The 25,852-nt window shown below is 36.6% G+C and overlaps 1 protein-coding gene across 8 annotated transcripts in view; it reads right to left on the reverse strand.

Annotated features, from left to right (window-relative positions):
- Positions 1-25,852, reverse strand: part of KDM4C (lysine demethylase 4C) — a 410,124-nt gene that overhangs the window by 122,451 nt on the left and 261,821 nt on the right. For 6 of the 8 annotated variants that reach the window (XM_036854785.1, XM_036854786.1, XM_036854787.1 and 3 more), the window contains 2 exons: positions 14,804-14,859; positions 12,488-12,596 (listed from right to left, as the gene is read on the reverse strand). In XM_036854785.1, coding sequence (XP_036710680.1) covers positions 12,488-12,596; positions 14,804-14,859 — 165 coding nt within the window. Of the gene's footprint in view, positions 1-10,927; positions 11,287-12,484; positions 12,597-14,803; positions 14,860-25,852 lie in introns of those variants that run through there. The other 2 variants (XM_036854789.1, XM_036854791.1) reach the window with 2 other exon arrangements.

Here is a 25,852-nt window from a genome sequence, read left to right on the forward strand (position 1 = left end):
AAAACAACCAAAAACACAAATGACATTCTTGGAAGATCTGTATCTAAATTCTTCCAGAATATAAACCTCACAAGAGGGATGACCCTGTCCACCTAATGCCACTTGTCACCAGGCACCAAACACTATGATCACCTCCATAAGTCTTTACTGAATAAAAAGATTGATAAATGAAAGAAATGCTTTTTATTCCGCAAGTTTCCCCAAAACCTTTAAAATGACAAGTTGGAATCCCCAAATGAACCAATGAAAGATGATTTTATGACATTTCAAGTATATGTTTTGTGGTAGAAATTACTCTAAGTAGATCCCCACAATTGTAAAGAAAGCTGTTACTCATTCAATGCCCCTGCATCAACAGCTGTCAAATATAAAGCTGTGACATCATTACAGCCGGGAAAAGACAACTGAATAGATCTGTGGATCATGATTTGTTTTTTGGGTTTTTTTTTAAGTACAGTGGCTGACTTATTACATTTCACACCACTTAAGAGTTTTTAGAATTAAATATGGGTCAACAACCACTAAACACAACAAGTGACACTCATTGAAATAAATCATACCAAATGGCCAGCATATTATAAGCTGCTATGACACTATCACTGCTTTCATAAATAAAAAATGAGAATTAAACTTTCATAGTTAAATATTTCACCAGACTAGATTACAAATTTTGACACAGCCAATTTATCACTGTAAAAATCAGATGAGGCTCAGTCGGCTCTGGTCAGAAAGCTCATTAGTCTATTAAAATTATACCTTTGCCAGGATGTCATGATTCTTTTACTGAAAAATATCTGCCATTTAGTGAAAAGACTTTGCAATTTTTTTGCTTTGTCCAAAGAAAATAAGTGCTTAAAATTGATGAATTTTAAAAATCAATTATGAACAGATGGCTCTAAGAAAAAAATCTTGAAAGTTTTAATTAACCTTAAGCACTATTGCTACAATGAAGTGGTCAATTTGACTATTTTTTCCATTTATTTAAAGTAAAATATGTTGTTACTAAAGAAAGGTGGAATGCATTTTATATTCTGAACAGAAAAAAAAAATCTACGATTTAAAATTTGATCCTAAAGGCAGTTTTATCTCAAAAACTATTAGTGAAAAGATGCTTTTAAACTAAAATTCAACTGAAATTAAAAGGAAAGGCCATTCTGAAATGAACACCTCCTCATGAGTCTGTGCAAACCCTCGTGATTCTTACTGCAAATCCCCTTTCCCCTGTGGCCACTCATCCTGGCAACGATAGCCCCATGTAGGCTGTGTTTTTACTGGTTGCAGGACACATTTATCTTTCATGAGAACCTTGGACTTTCCTTCTTGCTCATTTTTTTGCAAATCAAACTATTCCATTTCTATAGGTTTAGTTTCCATTTTCAATGTTCTTCATTTCTTTTGCTCTGAGAGAAGACAGAAATGAAACTCCCAAGGCTAACGCTGTTTTACCTGATTATTACACTTCAGAAAGAGTACAGAGAGGCAGATACAATATTATCACAAACCAAATTCACATCCATACAAAGCACAGTTGCTCACTGTTCCTGAATTTCTGACCAGTAATAGTTACTGAACTTCATATGCTTCTCGTCCTAACAACCTAAGAGCAGCTGGTAAATAGCTACATACCCATGAGAAGTAGAATTCTGGCACATGTTTCCCCTGTGCTACACCCAGCTGGACTACAAGGACCTCAAATTAAGGATGTCCAGGTGTACTTCCCCCTCAACCCGGTCCCCTTCCAGCGATGACGAGCCCTGCGCATGGCATGACCAGTCCCCCAGCTGCTTATGCCAGAACCCCAGCTCCCCCCACACCTAGTCCAAGCCAACCCCGCCTATGATCAGTTCACTGATCTCCATCCCAGGTTCACGCCAAAATCATCTTTCACATGATTACTGAAACTGGCCTCTCTGGCTCCAGTCCTACCCTCTTGAATACATTCTCCCCACCAGAAGCACAACACCCTTCTGAAACACAAATCTGATCACATTATTCCACTTCTTAATGGGCATTAAAGGTTCTTCCACCTGTTTGGGATAAAGTGCAAAGTCCTCTAGCATGGCACTGTCCAGTAGAAATAAAATGCAAGTCACATGTGCAATTTTTAATTTTTTTAGGAGACACCTGTGCCACAGGTGAGGAAGGGGAGAATAGGGAGTTACTGTTCAATGAGTACAGAGCTTCTGTTTGGAAAGATAAAAAAGTTCTGGAGATAGAGGGGCATGATGGTTGCACAACAATGTGAATATACTTAATGCCACTGTACACCATGGAATTGCACACCTAAAAATAACTAAAATGATACATTTTATGTTAAGTATACGTAATTGCAATAAAAAAGACATGTGAAATTGATTTTAATAATACATCAATATGTCTTAACAAATCCAAAACATTATCATTTTGACATGTAACCAATATAAAAATTATTAATGAGATAGTTCACATTCTTTTTTTTTTCATAGTAAGTCTTTGAAATCTGCTGTGTATTTATACTTACAATGTATCTCAATTTGGACGCTCAATTTTCAAGGGTGTTTGAAATGTAAAATGTGGACCTACCAAAACTACAGTTGTACTTCATGTGTTTATGCTGCTTCCGTATTTTAACTTAGCTTACTGAAATTAAATAAAATCCGAAGTTCAGCTCTTCAGTAACACTAACCACATCCCAAGTGCTCAGTAGCCGTCAGTGGCCAGAGGCTACCGTACTGGACAGCACGGTGCTACATCATCTGAGGCTTCCCCTTCTCAAGACTCATCTCTCCCTCCTCATACCTCATGCTCCAGCTCTGCTGAAATTTCATTTCCTAGACCTTACGGTTCCCGCCCGCTTCCAGGATGCCGAGCATCCTGTTCCTGGTCCTGACCGCTCCTCCAGCGCCCTCTTCTCATCCTTCAGGTCTCAGATGAGGCGTTATTAGGCACTGCTTCTTCCAGGAAGCTTTTCTACACCCCTTTACTGCCCTCAAACCCCAAACTGAGTAAGATCCTCCACTGCATTCTGGATTTTTACTACAGTAGAACTTTTCATGCTGCTTTGTAGCTGCTTATCTAATTTTCAATAACTTCCATTATTCTGTAATATCTATAAAAGCAGAAATGACATACATCTATCACCTAACCACACAGCAAGTCCTAAGGAAATACTTACTGAGCAAATGGATGAACAAATGAGATAGCACAAAGAACCTACTCCCTCCTTATAAATATTTATCCACTCCAATCCTAATTGGCCAAAAGGCAGTTTACAGAGATTTATGCAGCAAGGGGTTGCGTCATTCGCCGATAATGCATTGCATCATTGCATCATGTCATCCTCACAACCACCCCGGTTTACAGATGAGGTTCTGAAAGGTTAAGCTGCATGGCCAAGGTTGCTTAAGTCGTGGACGCAGGACTCCAACACTCTTAGTCCAGAGCCGGCACACTCATTCTCAATGTAGCAGAGGCTTAGAATTCATGACCCAAAGGGCAATACAGATGAATGCACAGAACCCTTGATATTTAAATCAATAAATGCAAACTGGGCTGGTACCTGTATCTATGAGCTCATCTTAGAAAATGACATCACTAAATTGTGGGAACATGCCTAAAATATACCACACTGACTTACATTAATTACAAGTATGAAAAGATTGTCACTTTACATATAACCTTTTTGTTGATTTTTAAAAGCCGCTTCCAAGGGAATAAATAATTTATACTAAAATATTAGAAAAATAAGTAATTATGGACCCACTGTTTTACAATAATGACTGTACCTTTCAAAAACTATAACCTCTCTGCTGTCAATCACTGTTCACCAAGCAAAACCCTATGGATTGTTTAGAGCCATCTAGCAGCTGTCTCGGTTTGGCAAGCATTTGTTGGTATTGACTCAGTCGATGTTGGAATGAAAGGGGTGACCCCACCTCTGGAACCCCGACCCCAACTCACTCAATTAAAAGATCCATCAGTAATCACTACTCACACAGACAAGATCAGACAAAAATGGACCATTCAGCAATGTAAGCTAAAAAACGAGATGACTCTCATACTATACTCTTTAATCATGAATTATCTGAAGTTCTACTTATCTATTTAATAATGTTTTTAAAATTAGTCCTCAGGAAAAATGAGTTCAAAACTAAAAAATTTAAAGGCTCCAATCAATTTCCTTTCGCCTCACAGTTTTCTTTCGTCAGATAAAGAAAAATCCATACTAACAAGATAATATTTCATGCATTTACACATTTTCTCCTATAGACATCTACAGCCTTCAGAAAGTATGTTATTTGTAGTCATGCCCATCTGACATTTTCCATTTTACTCAAAAGATTTTATGGTTTGGTATTACAGCAATATACAAATTTGACAGCTTGCAATAGGATCTAGTCCCTGTAGCAAATCATTCTGACAGTAAAGTACTATACAGCTACTAATGTACTTTTTTTTTTACACTACACTCATTTAAAAATCTTACAAAGTTGGGGACATGTGTATGTTGAAATCCTGAAGAATGTTCTTAATGATATAATAAATTTTATACTGAGCATATGAAATAATAGGACCCTACACACCACACCACGATTCTGTCATTTGTGGTGTCACTTATTCCCCCTTCAGTAGTTCACTATTACAAGCAAATTTTCCCTCAACTGCATTTAACCAATGAACTTGCTCATCATTGTCAATGTTTATTATTTTCTTAGAATTCCTCTTTGTCTTTAAAAATAACTGAAGATGTGAATAAATCAGTACATGAGCTAATGTGGAACATAATGACTTCCGATTGCCTTTACAACGCTACTTTTTTTTCTTTTAAAGTGATGAAGGATAATCAGTATGTCTTTGCATCTCCCAAACTGCAGTAACAGAGGCTCTGTCAAATACGACCATGATTTCCTCTAGAAAGAAAGCAAAGCTTCTCTCCAACGTTGCTGTATCTTCAACTAAATAGGACTCAGAGTGATCTTACAGCATGAGAGGCAGACCCCATCTCTATCTCTCAGTAATTCTATTTTTAGTATTCAATGCATCTGATAACATAAGCCAGTTAGCAAGGGATCAAGTGCCTTCCTTTAAGAAATAGGAAGGCTGAATGTATTTTCTTCCCCTTGATTCAGCTCTTCAGATGGAATACCACAGTGAAATCACTCTATTCTCAGAATTGATGTACCTTTCAAAACTATAATCTTTGGCTTTCAAGTTCACTATTATTTGCCTTCAGGTACAAATTTTAAAGTGTATAGAGGCTTCTAAGCAGAATAGTTGGCCTCAGCCAGGTACTGAAAGGCTTGTAGCTCAGTCATCATTGCAGTGTAAATTCCTTTTCAAAATAATGTTCTTCGCTCGGAGAACACTTGTGCCTGTGCTTGGTTCACTTGTCAAATACAAATCGGAGGTCATCAAATGCCTGGGGGCAACTTCGGCTATTCCAAAAATCATTTCTCCCTCTATTTTGTTGCAGAAATAGGATTTCAAATGTAAAATCCTAGGAATGTCTGCAGACACAGAAATCAGAGGTACCCTCCATGCCACTGTGAGGAAGGTGTGTGGTCAACGAACACCACCAAGTTCTTTATGCACTGACAGCAAGCAAGATAGACGTCATTTGCTTTGATATGTACAGTTTAATATGTAAATATTCTCACAACACTTCTATTTGAGAACTTTCTCTCCAAAAGGGAAGACTGTTTAAACTAATGGTTGCATTTTGGGTCTGCTGCAATTTTCCAAGATTTCTTATAATCCACAAACTTGCCTTGTTGTTTCATTTCTATAAATTCCATAGATATTTAATTAATTTAATCTTCAAGAAGTGATGAATGTATGTAATAGACATTCACGGCTAAATATCTAACAAATACCAGAATTTCATGCTGATTTACTCCTTTTTCTGGGTTGTTTTTTTTTTTTTAATGTTCTTCTCTTAAATTTTATAATCAGATCTAAAGACTGGTGATCTGCTTCCTGACAATACTGCTGTCTTCTGTGTGATCATATTATAAAAGCATTGTCCTCTCAAAATTCCTGTTTTAATTCTTCCTGAAAGGTTTTGCCGTCTTTTTTTCTATTACAAAAATTTTTTTTAAAAGACATTCTAATTTCATGTGTGTTTTATATCTCTCTACTTCCTTTTTTGCTGTTATCATTTTTGCACAACTTTGCTTCTCTTCCAGAGATTCAATTATGACCATGACCAACCAATCATATTAGTAGAGAAAACAAGACAGAAAGAAATAAGAAAAGGAAATGATTGAGTACATTTTAAAATCTATACCACATGGGGGCAATTTTTTCTTTTTGTCCTCAGGCATATCAATCATCTGTGGTTTCAAACAAGCCCCAAGACTGGCTATCCCTGAGCACACCACTCAAGTGGGGAGTAGGAGATGTCCCCGGCATCCTCCTCATTCTTTTTCTTACCAGGTGCCAAAGCTCTGATGTTCTCTGGATGAGCGGAGAAGGTACCAGAGGACATGGGGAAGGGGTTGGGGATGACAGGACTCGACACAAGTATAATTTTTCCCAAACTGAAAAGTTATTCAGAAGCAAAGAAATTCATTCTAAATGAGTAGATAAGAAAAATACTAGGTCATCTAGAACCTGCATTAATAATCAGAAGAATGCTTAAACTGACAGAGAAAATGGTTCTCCCTTTTGAACATGGCTTTGGATACAAAGCCTATTCAGGTAACTTTCAGCCACTTCCTTCCTGTTAAAGGATGGTTCTGCTTAATAACCTGGTGCTTTTATTTTTTTTTAATTAATTAATTTATTTTTTGGCTGTGTTGGGTCTTCACTGCTGTGCGCGGGCTTTCTCTAGTTGCGGCAAGCGGGGGCTACTCTTCATTGCGGTGCACGGGCTTCTCATTGTGGTGGCTTCTCTTGTTGCGGAGCGGGGGCTCTAGGCATGCGGGATTCAGTAGTTGTGGCACGCGGGCTCAATTGTAGTGGCTCGCGGGCTCAATTGTAGTGGCTCGCGAGCTTAGGTGCTCCGCGGCATGTGGGATCTTCCCGGACCAGGGCTCTAACCCATGTCCCCTGCACTGGCAGGCGGATTCTTAACCACTGTGCCACCAGGGAAGTCTACCTGGTGCTTTTAGATAGCAACCTCTAGCATTTTTAAGATGCAGCAGAAATTACCTTATTAACCCCTGAGATAATTATTCTACACAAAAGCAAAATATTGTTAAAGAAAGAAAAGAACAAACTAATTGGATAAATACCACTATAGCCAAATATATTTTTGCAGTATTTAGTTTAAAAATAATGAATTTTATTAGAGTATTTTAAGTTAACAGCCACATAAATAAAATAAAATACAATGTCTTGAAAATAACTCCAGTGGCATCATTGAGGTCCATTTAATTATCTGATGAGTAGAGGCCACACCTATGATAATAGCAAACAAGGTGGCTGGATGAGATAAAGGTTCTTCACAAAGCACACACTATTTTAGGATCAACATTGAAGAGCACTGAAAGAGTTGTTTTCCATTTGCTGTCTCTTTTTTTCAATGGTCATTATAAGAGGAAAAATCTGCTAAAGCAAACAAATCCTTGCTTACATCCTCTACAAACATCTTCCTACACAAATAATTGCACAGAGGAGTATTTCAAAAGCTGCAAGTTGAACCTATGAATAAATAAAAGGCTAACAACAATATTACCAAAATATTCAAATACCTCTGCATAAACTCCAGTATTCCATATCCTAGAAAGACCGCTAATAATAATAAGCATTTTTTATATACAGCTTTCATACTTCAGAAGACATTTTAAACTCATGTTTGCCATAAGCTAGCTGTCCTTTAAGACTCTTGCAGTTACTAGCTTTTACTAGTGTTGCTTATTACTTATACAGAAAAACACTAACTTGCCCCAAGGGAAAGCAGCTCTTTTTTATATGGCTAAATCAAAACCTGAACTAAAAAAAACTGCCCTCTGGAATTCAGCACTTTGAATGCACATCAGCAAGCAGCACTTTCTGCTCTGCCGTCATCCCTTGGGCTAGAGCAACCCAGTATGCATCACATCTCACACACATGCACCCTCTACCATTGGGGCCAGGCTCCGATTAGGCACTTGCTAAAGGAGGTGATTTAAGGGCAACTGGATGAGAAACTGGTACAGCAGCACCACCTGGTGGGCACTGGAGAGAGGCTCAGATTTCCCTTGCTACTGCTTCAGTCAGGTCACTCCAGTTTTCAATCCCCAACTGACCAGAGGTTCCAAGACCAGAACTCTCAGACAACAGGGCAAGGGCTGCAGGGGTGTTCAGAGGCTCTCCAAATTACTGCTCGGCGCTATGGCCTAATCATATGTCCCCCGTGACGCAGATAAGGTAACTAATGCCTTGCTTTAAAGCAGCACGCACAGAGATGTGCATGAATTTACCACCGTGACCTTTAAAGGGTTTTGCCTTAAAAAAACAAGTCATTTGGTATTGTCTGATCAAACCCTCCAGCCACAATAATTTTAAGCCAGAAGCACAAATAATAAGTAACAATTTTCTGCCTTTTATTCATTTCATGAATACTTACTCAGTAACTACCACATGTGTACACATACACACACATTACAGAACTGTAAATCTTTATGATACCTGATTAGTAATCAAGGTTGTTCAATTTCTATAAAAACAGGTAATGTTAAAATACTAAATCAGATTATAAAATTAATAATTGTACAGTAGCAAATATACACACAGGTTGCCAAATTTTATTGCTTTATTCACAAATAAGAAATTCAAACAATTTGCCAAAAAAAATCCCTAGGAATGTTTTTAAAAGCAATTAAGAACTTCCATTCTCTCAGTCTCCAAATTACTTCTTTCAACCAAGATATTCTCTTTCTGAAAATGACAAAAATGAAAATTTTCTCATGTTTATGTCTTCCCTGTAGACCAGTGGGTTCTCAAACGGGGGTGATTTTACCCCCCAAGGGATATCTGGCATTGGCTACTTTTTTCCAGTTTTATTGAGAAATAATTGACATCCATCACTGTGTAAGTTTAAGGCATAGAGCATGATGGTTTGATTTACACATACTGTGAAATGATTACCACTGTATGTCCAGCTAACATCCATCTTCTCATATAGATACAACAAAAAGAAATTAAAAAAGAAAAAAGGAAAAAAAGTTACCCTTCTGATGAGAACTCATAGGATTTACTCTCTTGGGAACTTTCCTACATATCCCATAGCAGTCTCAGCTATATTCATGATGTTGTCATTACAGCCCTAGTGCTTATCTTATAACTAGAAATTTATACCTTTTGGTATTGCCTGTTTGGTCAGGGATGCTGGAATCTATGATACACATGACAGTCACCCACAACAAACAACTTGTCTAAAAGGTCAAGAGGGCCAAAGTTGAGAAAGCCCAGTCTAGACGATAAGATGCTAGAAGACAGAAACAGTGTCTTACTCAAAAATGTACACTAAGTATTTGGCGAGGTAAGGTAATAACTGTTTGGTGAAATACATTGACACTGACATCTAATTCTTATATTCCCCGCCCCCCCATATCTGTGTAAATAAGAAGGTGAGTGAACAACCTAGCATCTAGAAAAGAGTTGGCTACAGCTCCAGAAAAAAGACTGAAACTGACACTCGAGACACACAAACATCCACTAAATAGACATAGTAAAATAATCCATCTAGACTTAGGTTGGCCTGGATGAAATACCACAAAACTACTGCTCTGACTTCTAGCTGGATGTACACTTATTAGCTTAATTAAACTTCAAAAGAATGCTGATGTTAGGAACACTTGATTATATGTTCAGGGCAGAGCATCCTATTTCCTGGAAAGGTGCATTCCACCCACCCCACACACAAGCGATCATTTATAACTTCTGTTATTCAGAGCCAGCCTGAGTCCAATCACCAAGAGACAGTGAGCAAGGCTGGGGCACAGATGCCATACTACAGGAGATGTAACAGAGTCATGGTGCTTTCTTGAGGATTTCTGGTGAAAAAGTCACCCACGCTTCTTTCTGGCCATTGTCCCCTTTCAAACTATCACAATATTTTTGAGTGATTTTTTTTTCCCTCCCAAAATGAAGTTTCCCCTTGTATTTTCCCACTTAAGATAACCACTTTGAGCATTCTGATAAACATCATTCCAAAAAACTCACCATGCGTATAAAATTATATTAAAAACAGAAAAAAATCTGATCTACAGCCTGCTGTTTTCATTCAAATATGTGTCATGAATACCTGTATGTCAATTAGGAGCTCTCCATTGTCATTTGAAATAGAGTTTAGGTGATCTGAAATTCAGTCAAGACATATTCTTTTAAAGGTGCCAATTGTTTAAGGACGGAAAACCTTCTATAAAGAATATGTAACATGCACAATCAAGGTGGCAACCTTTTACCACTTTCGGATGCAACCATCAGATTTCAGATTTCTGAAATACAGCAAATACAATTTGCTGACTGGCACGGAAATGATCCATGCTGCCCCTCCCTGCTGTTCCCTTAAAACCCCTTTGAGACTGGTGTGAGTGACGGCAGGTCACTAAGGAGGCATTTGTGGACAAGAGAAGCCAAGCACATAGGTCCTTAAAGGGAAGCATCAAGAGCAATGACCACTATTCCAAGGGGCATTAAACTGAAAACAGAAATCATCTTTCAGAAGAGAGAACCAAAGGTGGTTGTTAAATGTAGTGTTTGAATTTTTGCAAATATATATTACTTGTAAATCAGAAAAATATTAAAATGTAAGACGTTTGTTAGTATTTGTCACACTAAGCATTAAATGTTGTAGCATGTCATGAACTCAACATTTTTCTTTATAACCTGCCCTACAGTCCTAATTCTGGCAAATGTTTTTGTTTCTTTTTGGTGGTTTTTTTTTCCCCAATGAAAAATATTTTTATTAGTTTTAATGGAAAAAAACGAATGCATTTTGTTCCAATCATAAAGGCCCAAACAATATTCACAGATAGAATATGTATCAATTGAATAATGAAAACAAGTTTATATAAGTAAACAGCAATAGTTGAAAAGCAGTTTGCGCATAAAATGTAATGTGATATAAGGTTTATTGTATTCATTCTTTTTTCTTCTTTCTGCACCAATTTTTACACAACTTTTCACCCTTTTGGGTGTTACGGTTTTTGCACTCAGAATGCACTTATAAACAAAGTAACAGCACAGTAAAACGAAAGAAAGGGCAAAATAAAGGCTAAACATGAGATTTCTTGAAAGCAAGTAGAAACAGCAGTCTGAAGAGTCACCGAAGATGACTTCTGCCTCTCTCTCGTGTCAGTGTTTGTTTTCTTTTTTAAACTGGTGAACAAGATATAAGATTTCAAACTTTTTCCTATGGAAGTCCATGAGCTGAACAACCTTACTCTCTTCTGATAGTCACTATGAGCTTTAAAGGGACCATTGAAATGGCCCAATCATTTCCATCTCATTCACAAAACTTCCATTACCACACCCTGAGCATCCTTGATCCCACCACTCATATCTGCCAACAGCAATCATCAGGCCCATAAAGGGCCACATATTTTCTAGCTATGTGAAATTCCTGATGGAGCTATAGTGGAACATAAGTGTTCACTGAAAGACAGCAGAATAGATTCTAAGTTCCTGAGACAGAAGTCCAGAGACAAAGCACCCAGCTCCCCAGTGGGGGAGAGACAACTAATAACAAAGCAAGTAACACTCGGGTAAAGAGTTACAGCTCAGCCTCTGAAATAGTGGAAAGACCCCAAGTTAGACGTAACAAGGGCTGAAGAAACTGTAGGGTATTAAGTCCACTTGTAAGACAGGCTTCAGTATTTTAAGGTCAGGCAATTTAACTTTAGGGAAAATTCTCATTAACTATTAAATATAAGGGCCTAAGCTAATGATCTGTTGGCTCACAATTTAACAGAACTCCAAGGTTACCTCAATCTTGAGGATGTTAAAGGCCTAAATTTTCAATGAAAAAAATACTCTTAACAAAGAGAAACAATGGAAAATAACCAGCCAGAGAGTTTGGCAAATTAAATGACTTGTCTCTATTCGCGGGAAAATCCCTTCGGAATAATTAAAGTTTTTGCATTTCTCTGCAAGTCTCTTCTTGGTGAAGAGATGACGAAATAGGTTAGATGCATTTTGCCAAGTCAAGGCCAACCAAAAAGAGGCAAGAGAGAGAAAAACTAAGCAATTCAAATAGACATAGTTGGATAGCTCGGTTCAGTTCTAACAAACTTCACCGTTTAGCCTATAGTTTGAAAATTGACATTAATCCAGGAAATGCAGTATTCCTTTGCCTCACTGAAAACAGAAGCTGAAGAAAGTTACAGGCATACTTAAAATATAACAGGAAAAGAGTGCGTACAGATAAGTAAATTTAGGCTAAAGGGAAAAAAAAGGTAGAATGAAACAATGAAGCTAAGAAAAAAATTACCTTGGAGTGCGTGCATAAATAGAAATATTCAGAACTTGAAATTAACACTAATTTATGAGGGGAAAAAAAAAAAGAAGCTTTGCCACTCACCAATTTTAACCTCTGTAAAGGTATTCTGCCTACATCTATCTGTGTCCTTTCTGGAACATTAGTGAATCGGACTTCTGGGACTGCAACGGCGCACATGACATGGGCCCACCTACAGGAAAGGAGACATAAATGTAAACAACCGTTCCCTAAACTTATGTATCCCATACTTCAACCAGAGGATGGCAATTCTCTCGGATGGGAAACACACAGATGAGAAAGAAAGCCCAAAGCCTATATCCATCACAGATTCTTTGAATTTTAAACCTACTGGATGATACCTGGATAGATTCAGTACCACACCTGCCCACAACTGTGACATGAAGAACTAGGTGAAAACCAAAGAACACTATCATTATATTTTTCTACACGTGACCTGCAAAATACTGAAATGTAGGTCTGCTATTTCATTTGATACTGAAATATAGAGGTGTTTAATGTACTTAAGCTAATTATAATTAGTATGTGGCAAAAGATTAGTTCAACTAATAAAAGGTATAAACCGGGTATACCACATAATCTTTTTTACATAATACAAATATCATGAAGCAAACTAGAACAAATAGCAAAAGTTTTCTAACAGAATTAATACCGATTAAGTCTTTAATTAAATTGTTTCTTATTGCAATCCTACTATAATCAAAGGAACCAAGAGATAAGGAGAAATGAAATTTAGCTTGTTCCCTTGTTTCCTACTAAAAACCTAGAATATCTCCTTTCAAATTCTGAATTACTCCAGAAAAATGACAACGTCCTCATTAACACTATTAAGTCTCTCATAAATCTTATGCCTCAAATAAATATAGAGACTCTTGAGGTTTAAAGAGATTTTAAAAGAATTATCGAATTTGTCAACCTATTTTTAAGTCAAAGCATATTATTTCACTCTAAATATAAGACTCCATCCTGCCTTTAAAGACCACAGGGACAGAGGGTGAGTGTCAACCCCATCAGGGCATTCTTTCGTATCTAAATAAATACTATACTTCTATAGCACACACTACTTCTTTGTGTCCTGCCCAAAGGAAGGAAGAGAAGTTCTTGTCACCTCTGTCTTTACAGGAACTGCCTAAGTCATCTCGCAGTCTGCATAACCCGTGTAACATCCTAGAACTAGTCAATAGTTTTTAGCATCGTGCCAATGACATTAACTAAGACTGTGAGAGATGAACATCCAAAATTAAGCAAATATACAGCTTCTTAGACTAAACTTTATCAATGTAGGAATAAGTGCCTTCACTCTTCCTTATAAACAATCAGAAACATGCACATGCACATAATTATGCCAACTCCATCATTACATGACAGGACATGACATTATTCCAAGGGTACCAACTCCAGTGCCCATGGGGCCAGGCAAGATGTAACCAAATACACACATACTGGTAAATCATGGTAACCCGAGGAGCGCCTGCCCCATTTAGGCCAGGTTCTCATCCTAGCTTGTTATTGTCATATAGAGATACACAATCATTTATTAAGTAAAGATGAACATCTGGATTTTTATATAAAATCTCTCAACTTTTAAATTTTGAATTAAATTCATAAAATGGTGTGTCAGTCAAATAAAACATATCTTGGGGCTGGGTCTGGCTCTCAAGTACCATAATACAACCTATACCTAAACCATTTCTACATGTTTCTATTTCCACAGGAACCTATAATTTGCTTTGGCCCCATTTTAAATATTTAAATCGGGTCATAAAAATAAAATTCACACAAAAATATATTTCAACAACTGCCATAGAAACAAGACTTTCTTTTATGTTCATTTATGACTCTCTTCATAGTCTCCAACTGTCCCCTTTAAATTGCAAAATCAATCTTTTCTCCCTGTGTTTCTATTTTAGAATACACACTTTCTTGTTAATTTGCTGGTGTTAAAAGTAAATGGTTTTATTCTAATAGTATGATTAGAATTGATTTTATTTACCTGAAGATAACAGATTTCACTGTTTTCAGGCATATTCTGTTTTTATTACAATGAAAGCATTCATCATGTTAAACACAAGGATTCCAAAGGCACCTAGAAGATATGGGCTCTCTTCAAGCTCTGTTAGTGAAAGAGGGGTTATTCCTCATGATGTCAAAGACACAGAACAGAAGCTGACTTAGAACACCTTTGCCCAGCAGAGGTGAACGTGCTGTCAGTAATGGTTTCTGGAGACATGCACAGAAGCCCCACCTCAGACGTAAACAGCAAAAGCTGTGGAACAACGTGTACAACAATGAGAGGCAGAGCACACTGTCACCCAGAGGTTCAACACTCAAGAGAGAGAAGAAAACGATGAAATTCAACACAATTAATGTACTACTTACTTATTGTTCTTAGTTTCCTTAAGAGCACCCCCTCTCAAATTGCAGAGACAGCACTCCTAGGGCAGAAAAAACACCACACAATTATTAGAGCCATGTAATAAAAGTCAGTACTGTTTATCTAAATATCCCCATAAATGCTAATTTTTTATTTTAAAATTAAAGTTATCAGGAACTTCATGAAGGACTATCTCTAAACAGTTCAAGAAGAGAGAGGAAAAGAGAGGTAGGAAAGTGAGGGGACACCCAAAAGTGTTCTCAGTGTATGTATCTCTAGGAGAAACCATCATTATCCTAGTATCATATTCAATTGCCATCGCTGGGGGGAAGCTGTGACACAGAGAAACTGGTAGGTGGGGAGATAGGTACCAAAATTCTAGAACAGAGAAATACACATACAACTCGGTTCCCTTGAGTTCTGGGAATCCACTCCTGTATACAGGATGGCTAAAAAACGGTATTGGCAGGCTTCATTCTGATATGTGGATATGAAGGAAGCTCTTTTTAAAAGACACTCTTCACAAAACTATCTCTTGGGTCTTTCTATGGGCAAATAGTGTTGGAAAAATTGCTCTGATAAACCCAGGCTTTCCAGTCCCAGGAAACAATGCCATAAAATGTTTTCCTTTATCTTCCCCACATAAGTTTATATTTTTGGCACTTCTATGTGTCTTAGATTGGCACAGACTTTTCATTCCAAGATGACTCCCTTTACTACAAACATAGACTTTATCATTTCTCATTACAATTTTATGAAAAAGTCCACGAGAAAACAGGGCCAGAAAGTAATGCAATGCCTTTTGTTGACCTAGAATTTTTAATTAAATACCTAAGTAAATTTTTTATTTTCAACCTCAAGCTTGTCCTCCCAATTTACTGCACTAATAGTCTGGGGTTTTTTTTCAATAGTTACAGGTTATTTTGTGGGGTTTTTTTTCCTCCAAGCTGTCTATATAAAATTTCTTTATCTGTTCTTTAAGGTGATCTCCCTTAACTGATTTTGACAGCTTTGCTCAGCTTTACAGGGAATCCCTCTAACTTATCTGCTATTAATAATGGGGTGTCATACTCCACAGCTTTTCTTTTTCTGAGAACACCACCAAAACCACTGAGGAGGATTAACATATCTGTAGAACTCTTGATAGGCAGCAAAAAAGGCAAAAAGACTAGAAATATTCAATGGTTTTACTTGTCTGGAAAGTCTCTGCACACCTATTTGAAATTTCCCTGGTGATTATTAAAGGTTCAGAGTAGCAAAAGCTGCCCTGTGTATATCCATTTGAATCCATTATAAACCCAGCTCAAGAAGATGATTTGATGGAGAACATTCTCTATTGCAAAGCCGTATTCCAGCGGCCTTTGAAAGGACTGGTTTTGATGAAACACACAATGAAAGGAAAATTTCACAATCCAAATACTGAAAATGAGAAATCCAATCATTCACATTATTCAATAATATCCAAATTATTCAATAACAATTTCATTAAATGTTACTGATTTTTTTTCAGTAATTTAACACACTTTCTACAGAGAGAGGATGAAAATGAAAACAAAACAGGAGGTCAAATGTTTTCACTGAAACTAGCATAAAGAGATGTTAATACAGAAGTGGGAATGCAGGAAAGGAGAGCTGTGGACGGTGAGGAGCGCAGACACTGAGAGAATTAGATGTCTGATTAATGAAACTAGTGGTGAGAAGACGCCTAAAGGGACAAGTGAGCAGAATTAAACATAGCAAAGCAGCATGGAAGCTGCTTCCATGCACCTAATTAGGATCATGAACAGCTACACGTGCTGCAGAGCCAAATATAACAGAAGGAAACAGCCTCTGAAGTGCAATCTGTAGACTCAAGATGTTAAGTGGAGCTGAGAAGACTCCCGCCTGCCACAACATGAAACTTATTCTTTCTAGGGTCACAAGCGACCTCCATGTCACCAAATCTAATGGATATTTCAAGTCCTTGGTTCGCCTGACCTCTTAGCAGCATTCAACATTGGCAACTGTGCCTGAAACAGTTTCTCCCTGTGGTTTCTATGACTCCTCATTGTCCTTCTCCATCTCTAGTTGATACTCAGCTTCCTTTACAGGCATCTCTTTCATGCTCCTTAAACACTATCATTTCTGTAGCAGGGCCTATTCACTCTTCTCTCCACACCTGTTTGCTAGGCATTTGGTCTACTCCCCTGATTCCCAAAAGGCCGCTGACTCAAACATGTCTCCTGACATGTCTCCCTGATAGCTCCACTGGCATCTCAAATACACGTGCAACACTGAGCTCATGTCTTCTTCCCAAGCCAGTTTCCCAGCAGTGGCATCAACCATCCAGTCTAGCTCAGGCTTTAAGACATAATTTTCCTCTCAACCTAGGTCCAATCAATTGAATTCTGTCAATCCCACCTTCCATGAGTTTCCCTCTGACCCCAAACACACCAGACACACGCTGCTCCGTTCTTCATTAAACTGAACACATCCATGACATTTCAACCTAAATGTTGATTTCTCAAAGAGGGCTCTCCTTATTCCCTGCTCAGTTACTTCCCTCTCGTTACTCTTGTTTACTATTTGTTGAATCCCTTCTGCTGTCTTCACTAAACTGTTAGCTCAATGAGTGCTGGGAGAATATGTTAGGTGACTCTTTCTCTATCACGACAGCCAATAGAGAGTGCACCCTCCATATGAATTTGTTAAATAAATGAGAAAATATGGCAAAACAGGGCAGAGCGAAAATCTTGAAAACCACCAAAGCATCACAAAATTGCCAAGACCATTTTCACATATTGGTGGTGTACTAAGGAAAGAAAGCTTCAGGCTCCAGTGACTTAACATGGAGTTAAGAAACGGGCGAAGTGAGAGTGGCATGGACATATATACACTACCAAATGTAAAATAGTTGGCTGGTGGGAAGCAGCAGCATAGCACAGGGAGATCGGCTCGGCTCGGTGCTTTGTGATGACCTAGAGGGGTGGGGTAGGGAGGATGGGAGGGAGGCTCAAGAGGGAGGGGATATGGGGACATGTGTATGCATATGGCTGATACGCTCTGCTGTGCAACAGAAACTAACACAGTATTGTGAAGCAGTTATACTCCAATAAAGATCTATTTAAAAAATAATAATAAGTTATACAATGAGAAGAATGCAAGCACTGTTTAAACTCTTGGTAAGTATTTTACAAAGAAATAAAACTTTAAAATTCTGCAAAAAAAAAAAAGAAAAAAGAAACAGTGATTTGACATAGTTATTTTTGCCATGATTTACTTGAGTGAGAAATCATATTTCTTAGTAAAGTACAAAAATATTCATGGCCAAGTAATTTTGATTTACATGATATTATATGATATCATAGTTTCTATTTGATTCCCTTAATTTGGAAAAAATAACTAGGAAAGAAAAAAGTCATGTCCAGTTACATCAGTTTTTTTGACTCACCATCACTCATATGGGTGAAACTAGCTGGTCTGATAGAAACACAAAGATGTCAACCTGTCAAGTCATTCATTTGTAAATTAATTTGAACTAAATGCCTATGTTCATAGCTCAGTAGAAGACAATATCAGATAGGACAATTTTTAACCTTTCTTTCCTTTGTCTAAGTAGTACTTTATTGTCAGAAAACAAAAAAATTTAATAGATTAATCCTTACCTGAAAAGTAGCCCAAGTTTTCTTAAGAATCTGTACAGATACACAGATTGATATACAGAAAGGTTGTATACAGTGTGATATACAGAAAGGCTGGCACCTACCAAATATACTAATTGTACTAAGTACTGATCATCTTCAAATTCAGTGAAAGAATTGAATGAGAAAGTAGGAAGTGATAGTGTCCTTCAGGGCATTAAATCATTGAATTGGTTATCAGTAATAAAAATTCTTCCATCAGAAGAACAGAGACTATATTAAAGGCCTAATTCATTCCAGATACCATGCCAGAAACATCATGTACTTCACCTCCCTTCCTTAACATGAACTTATTAGGTAACTAATATCACACTTCATAGATGAGGAAACTAAGATGCAAGAGATTGAGTTACTTGATAAAATCATCCAATCCAGGGGTAATCAAACTTCTTCTGTAAATGGTCAAATATTCACTAACTTAGGCTTTGCACAACTACAGAGTTACTGCAACTAATCAACTCTGCCATTGTAGGACAATATGTAAACAAATGGATGTGGCTGTATCCCAATAACAATGCTATTTACAAAAATAGGCAATGAGCCAGCTTAGACCCACAGGTTGTAGTTTTCCAACCCCTAACAAACTAGCAAAAGGAGCAACTGGGTTCAAGCTCAGCCCTTCCTGACCACATGTCCATGCTTTTTTCTCCAGCATCTTCTGCCCCTATGTACAAGGCAAGGCACAAGGTAGAGAGACAAAATAAACAGGAAACTGTACCTGCCCTGGGAAGCTCACAACTGAGAAGGGGTGAAGACCTGTGTGTATTTAACCATACTATGAAGAAAATAATGACAAAGGGCATAACCAAGTCCCCATTTCCTCATTTCTATAAGTAACTAAGAATTCATTTTTTAAACTAATCCCCTCAAAAGAACTCATATCATAAAAAATTGTTACCAAGCAGCATATATTACATAACAATCTGTGTTCCCATTTGTTTCATTAACCTAGCTAATAATAAAACTTCTCATTGGTATGATATTAAATTTATCTCCACTTCATCCTTCAAAAATGATACCATTTCAGGCAAAAGCAGTGTTTTACTTGGTCTGTGCAATCAAACCTCAGGCTAAATGAATCCAATTTAAATGAGAGGAAGAACAGTAAAACTAGGGAGCCAGCCATATCCGGGTGCTTAACAAAGTGCAGATGGCCAAGGTTCAAATCACAGTTCTGCCATTTACTAGTGATATGACCTTTGGTCAGTTACTTACCTACCCCCTACCCCTCAGATATCTTACCTATAAAAGAGGAAAAAACTACTACTTCCCTAAATGAGTTTATAAATATAAAGCAATTCATAAACACACAATCAATACAAGAAGAACAGTAGTTAAATATGTGAAAGGTTAATTGTGGTTCCAGACCACTATAACATTGTCAATGGATGAGCTGGGTATAGTAATTTAGCAGGGAATAAAATATGGATCTGTCATTATAATTCTCTTGAGGTACGAAAAGCAAGACAAAGAAGTAGAGAGAAAAGAAAACTCTCCAGGAACCCAAAATCCAGGTAGCTGGGCTCTAAAGCAAAGAGAAATCTTTCCTAGTTTTAAAAGCTGCCAATCCAGCTATGGAAACCAGACAAATGCTAGAGTCTCCATAGTCTCAGAAACAGACACTGCTAAAGGCAGAAGTCCTAATCCCACCCTCAAAACACCTGACATCAGAGCAGACTGAATCAAACAAAAGCTGCAAAAAAGCCCAGACCCCACTCAGGTGCAATCAGGTTCACTTCGCTTCTACTCCAGAAATCTGACATACAAAGGGGCACACTCTTTTTGGAAATAATAATATTAACTTCATTTGCTACAGATAAAATGTCCACCAAACAATCAAAAAAAAAAGTACAAGGTACACTAAAAAGCAAGAAGATATGACTTATGATCAAGAAAGGAAATAATCGATAAAATCAGACACAAGATAGACAAGATATTGGAATTATCAGATGAAGAGTTTAAAATTTGTATGTTCGAATTGCTAAAGGATCTAATGAAAAGAACAGACAACATATGTGAAGAAATAGGAAAATTTTAGCAAAGTCATAGAAATTAATTTAAAAACAAATTAAAATGGTAGAAATGAAAAAATATGACATTAGAAATGTTGAATTCAATAGACAGATTTCAAAGCAGACTGGAAATTGGCAGAGTAAAAGCTCAATTAATTTAAAGACATGAATAGGAAATATAAGGAAAAAAGTAGTTATAAGAATTAACAGAGATCTAAGGGAAAATAACAACCAATTCAATTTATGTATAATTGGAGTCCAAGAAGAACAGGGAAGAAAGAATGGATGATAAGAAATATTTGAAGAGATAAAGGCAGAGAAATTTCCAAAGTTGATAGAAGACATCAACCCATAGATCCAAGATGCCCAGCAAACCACAAGCAGATGACTACAAAGGAAACATATCTAAATACTTAACAGTCAGAACTCTGAAAACCAAATATGAAGAACATATCTTAAAAGCAGGGGAAAAAGACACATTTAGTAAACAACCATATAAATTCCACCTAAAATCCAACCAGAAACATTGGAGGAAAATGGCAATGGAACAATATCCATAAAATACTGAAAGAAAAAAGCTGGCAACCTGAAATTCTATTTTCAAGGAAAATAACCTTTGAAAATGAAGATAAAAATAATCTCATAGAGACAAAAATCTATGAGAATGAATATACACTATAACAACCACTAAAAAAAAATCTTCAGAATGAAGGAAAATGACACCAGCCTGAACCATGAAGTGGCAGGAAAGAATGAAGAACACCTAAAACGGGTAAATATAAAATAAAGCTTCAGTATCTTCAAAACACACACATACAAACAAAGAGAACAAGAGAGAGAGACAGAGAGACTATACAGGTTTCATTTAAAAACTTGATTGTTTCACACAAAAATAACGATACTACGGAGTGGAGTCTATGCAGAAGTAAAATGTAAGATAAGACCACAAACAGAAGGGAAGTTAATCAAATTATATTGTTGTAAGGTTCTTACACTGTTCATGAAGTAGGATGATATTATTGGAAGGTGGATTTTGATAATATAAAAATGAAAACTGTAATTTTCAGCAACCACCTATAACAAAGCCCTCAAGAAATTCCCAAATATTAAGTTCGAAGGAATATAAGCTCACAATAAAAACTCAAAAAACATCCAAGAAAATATGGTTACATAAGCAAAAAAAAAAAAGACAGTAGAATTAGATGCACATTGAGCTCAGATATAAGGTGTAAAATAAGCATTTTAATATGTTTAAAAATTAAATATGGGTATTAGGAATGTAAGTGAGAGACTATAAATAAATAACAAATCAGATTTTTAAAAACAATATAAAAATTCTATAACCAAAAAAAAAAACCTGAAATTAAAAACTTAGTGATATGTTAAACAGCAGACTACTCTTGGTTGAAGAGAAAATTAGAAAACAGAAAGTTAGAGCTGGATAAATAACCAAAAATTAATACCACAAACTATTCAAAAATGAATTCAATTGAATGTGTGTGTATGTATTTCTGATTCATAAAAATAAATTCCAATTGATTTACAGACCTAAACTCAAAAACAAAGCAGAACCACAGAAGTATTAAAAGAAATTTTAGGCAAATATATTGATGAATTTAGGATAAATATGACTTCTTGATATAACATTTAAAAAACAAAAGACATGTAGAAAACTTTAATAAAGTTTGACTACATCAAAATTTTTAAATTCTAAAGGATAAAATACTATATAAATTAATATAAAATAAGATTAAAAATTTACAATAAAAAAACAAAAATTGTTATCCAAAAAATAATTTTTACAAAGCCACACTTTTGAAAAATAGGCAGAAAATTCAAAGACTCTTCATTGCCAATAAATACATGAAAGATACACAATTTCAAGAATAAAGAAAATGAAAAATGAAATAATGAGTGTTAACCTCAGATTTTTAAATCAGAATATCTATAGTCTGGGGGTATGTGAGTTGTTATGGTGGCTGTGGAGAGGAATTCGGCATTATCAATCAAAATTTTAAATGTACATAAATTACGACAAGCAATTCACCTTCTTAGAATCTATCTTAGCTAAACATTTACATCTATGCAGAAGTAGGAATATACAATGACTATCATTTCATTTCTGTTCATAATAGAGAAAACAGTTACCTCTGGGAGGAACTGGAATTGTCAGTTACTTAGATTTTATTTGTAATGTCTGAATTTTTTAATTAGATTCAGGTTTGAAATTTAAAATAGTGATGAAAAAGATATGGTAAATCCAAAAATTACTGAATTACTAAGAATTACACAATGAAATATTAAGTGAAAACACTAAGGCATGTTTAAATAAACTGACACCATTTGGGTCTCCCAAGAACAACAAAATATAGCATTAGTTTATGCACAGAAAAGATCTGAAAGGCTGATTGACTAAACAGTATGAGTAGTTTTCTGTAAAAAAAAAAATGAGATTTGAGAATCTGAGAATGTTGGGAATGGGAGACCTTCCTAACGATACTTATTACTCTTACATTAAAAAAAGAAAACTCACAGACACACAAAGAAATTAAACCTTCTTCCATCTGTACCATTTTTCTAGGTTCCACATATATGCGTTAATATACGATATTTGTTTTTCTCTTTCTGACTTACTTCACTCTGTATGACAGTCTCTGTATGACAGAAAGAGAAAAACAAATATCGTATATTTACGCATATATGTGGAACCTAGAAAAATGGTACAGATGAACCGGTTTGCAGGGCAGAAATAGAAACAGATGTAGAGAACAAACGTATGGACACAAAGGGGGGAAAGTGATGGTGGTGGTGGGATGAATTGGGAGATTGGGATTGACATATATACACTAATATGTATAAAATGGATAATTAATTAGAACCTGCTGTATTAAAACATAAATAAAATAAAATTCAAAAATTCAAAAAGAAACCTTCTTCCATCAAATATGTGTAATTTAAAATTAATGTAATCTTGGAGGTTTATCTTTTATTCCTAAATTTTTTTTTACTTAAATGAAAATTTTAAACGGGCATCTGTGATTTCTACTAGAGTCTTTCAGTGTATGGAAACTTCTTTCCAACCTAACTTGAGGAGATACCAAAATTGTTCAGCCTTGCAGAACAAAACAAATAAATAAAATTCCATAGTGAACACTCATTGCCAGGCTTTTTTTATCTTATGTTTATGAGCATGCCTCTTCTAGAAACAATAACACCCAGGGTAAAATGACTCACTATTATAAAGATTTAGATATATTGCTAGTCAACTAATGTTTCCTAAAACAAAACAAAAAAATGCTGAAATGCCTGTTACAAAATGATTACTCTATGAGCAGCTGTTATTCCTGGCTCCCAAGGACAGCATCTAAAGAGCCATTCTGTTGTGTGTGTAACCCACCCCCAGGGCAGCTAAAAGCTGAATGAAAAAGTATAAATTGAGATCATATTCTGGACATTGTACCTTTCCTACTTAGGTCCCTTTCCCTCACCTAATACCATTCACAAAATCCCCTTTTAGCAATACCAAGTTACTTTTAATATTTGGTTTCATAAAAAATCACCGCTGAGATGAACAGCTAGTATACCAATTTACAACACTGAATGATTTCTTTACAGCTCAGTTATTAAACTGAAAAAGAGTGTTTATAATCAAAGTGCTGACACAACGTTAACAACAATGGTGAGAAGGGCATTGTTAGAATATGGCTATCATAGTTGTTTGTTATTTGTCCTAGAGGGAAATCATGTTCCAATGGCTCTTCTATAAAACATCAATTAAAGAAATGTCAATACCAACATTCTCAAGCTGCCTTGTAAGGAGCTCTCATTTTAGCTGACATATCCATAAGTGACACTAAAGCCAATTTTCAGTGCTATAGAAAAATTACAAGATTGAAGTACCTCCCCCACAGCCTTATTTATCTGACGTGTTCATAACAGAAATGCAAAACCATAAAATAGGGCTGTCTGAGCTGGGAAAACAAAGACTAATTAATCACATTAACGGAAAACTAGCTTACAAAGTGCTGATCAACAAAACATGGAAGAACAATTTCTGGAGATGGGGCTCAGTTACCAGGGTTGGAGAGAGGATGGAATCTCATGTTAGGATGGGGCTGGCAAGAATTCTGAGTGATTAGGAAATTGAATGACAAGTTTCCTGCAGTAATCTTCTGAATGGAAATTTCACAGGGTCCAATAAATTTTATACCAGCAAGTGAGTTCCCTAATTTAGATGCTCACACCTAATTTGTACTATAAGTGAAAATATATATTCATTCAACAGATATTGGTGAATCACCATGCTGTGTCCTAGACACTGGGCAACAGCAATGAATGACAAAGATACACTCTGGCTAGGAGAGAAGACAAACTAAATCAGTAGATTATTTAAGGTAAAGGATGTTAAGCACTTGGGAGTGGGCCATGGAGTTCTCTAGGGAAAGGTGATGGCAGCAGATCCTGGCCTCTTCTAATAGGAAAGGTTATCAGAAAGTAAGAGAAAGAATATCTGGTAAGGTTTCATAAGCCATGAAAAAAAGTCGATGGCCTGAAGCCACTGTAAGGTTTGAATGCACCAAGGACATAGAACCTGACTTATATTTTAATCAGATCATCCCAATTGCTGTGTTGACAGACAATAAAGGCTCAAGGGCAGAAGGGTGAAGAGAAGTTAGCAGGTTACTACCATATCCAGGAGAGAGGTAATGAGCAGATTAGTCTGGATTATGTCAGCCGAGGTGACTAAGAAGTGGACAGGATGCTAGACTCATTTTAAAAGTAGACAAGACAGGATCTACTGTCAGACAGATGTGAGGTATGAGAAAGAGAAAGCATCAAATCTAACTCTAAAGTTCTTGGCCTCAGCAGCTGGAAGGCCTGGAGATAAGGAAGCCTGCAGCATATCTAGAATTCAGTTCAGGACAGGGTGAATTTGAGCTACTGGACATGCTAGAGGAGATGCTGTCATAAAGTTGGCCACAAGGGTGAGACTGAGCTGGACTAGAGATGCCCAAGCCATCAATGACTAGATGCTGTTTACAACCATTAAAGCTATGAGATGGGATGAGGTTACCAAATGGGTTAGCGTAGAAAAGAGGCCCACATTTTGAACTCTGGGGAGTGAGAGGAAAAGCAGGAGAGTGCAGGATCCTGGAAGCCAAGTGAGGATTGCTTCAAACAGGAGACAGTGATCAACAGAAGTTTCTAAGAAAAAGTGGGGCAAAGCCTATGACTGGAATAAATTTAAGAGAGAAGTGGGGGAGAAGGGTTGGAGAGAGTGAATAAAGGTAAGTCTTTTCAAGAGTTTTACTATATATATAGGGGCGTGGAGGAATAGAGTGGGAGCTAGTGGGAAGAAAGA

Source organism: Balaenoptera musculus, chromosome 6, assembly GCF_009873245.2.
Source record: "Balaenoptera musculus isolate JJ_BM4_2016_0621 chromosome 6, mBalMus1.pri.v3, whole genome shotgun sequence".
NCBI lineage: Eukaryota > Metazoa > Chordata > Mammalia > Artiodactyla > Balaenopteridae > Balaenoptera > Balaenoptera musculus.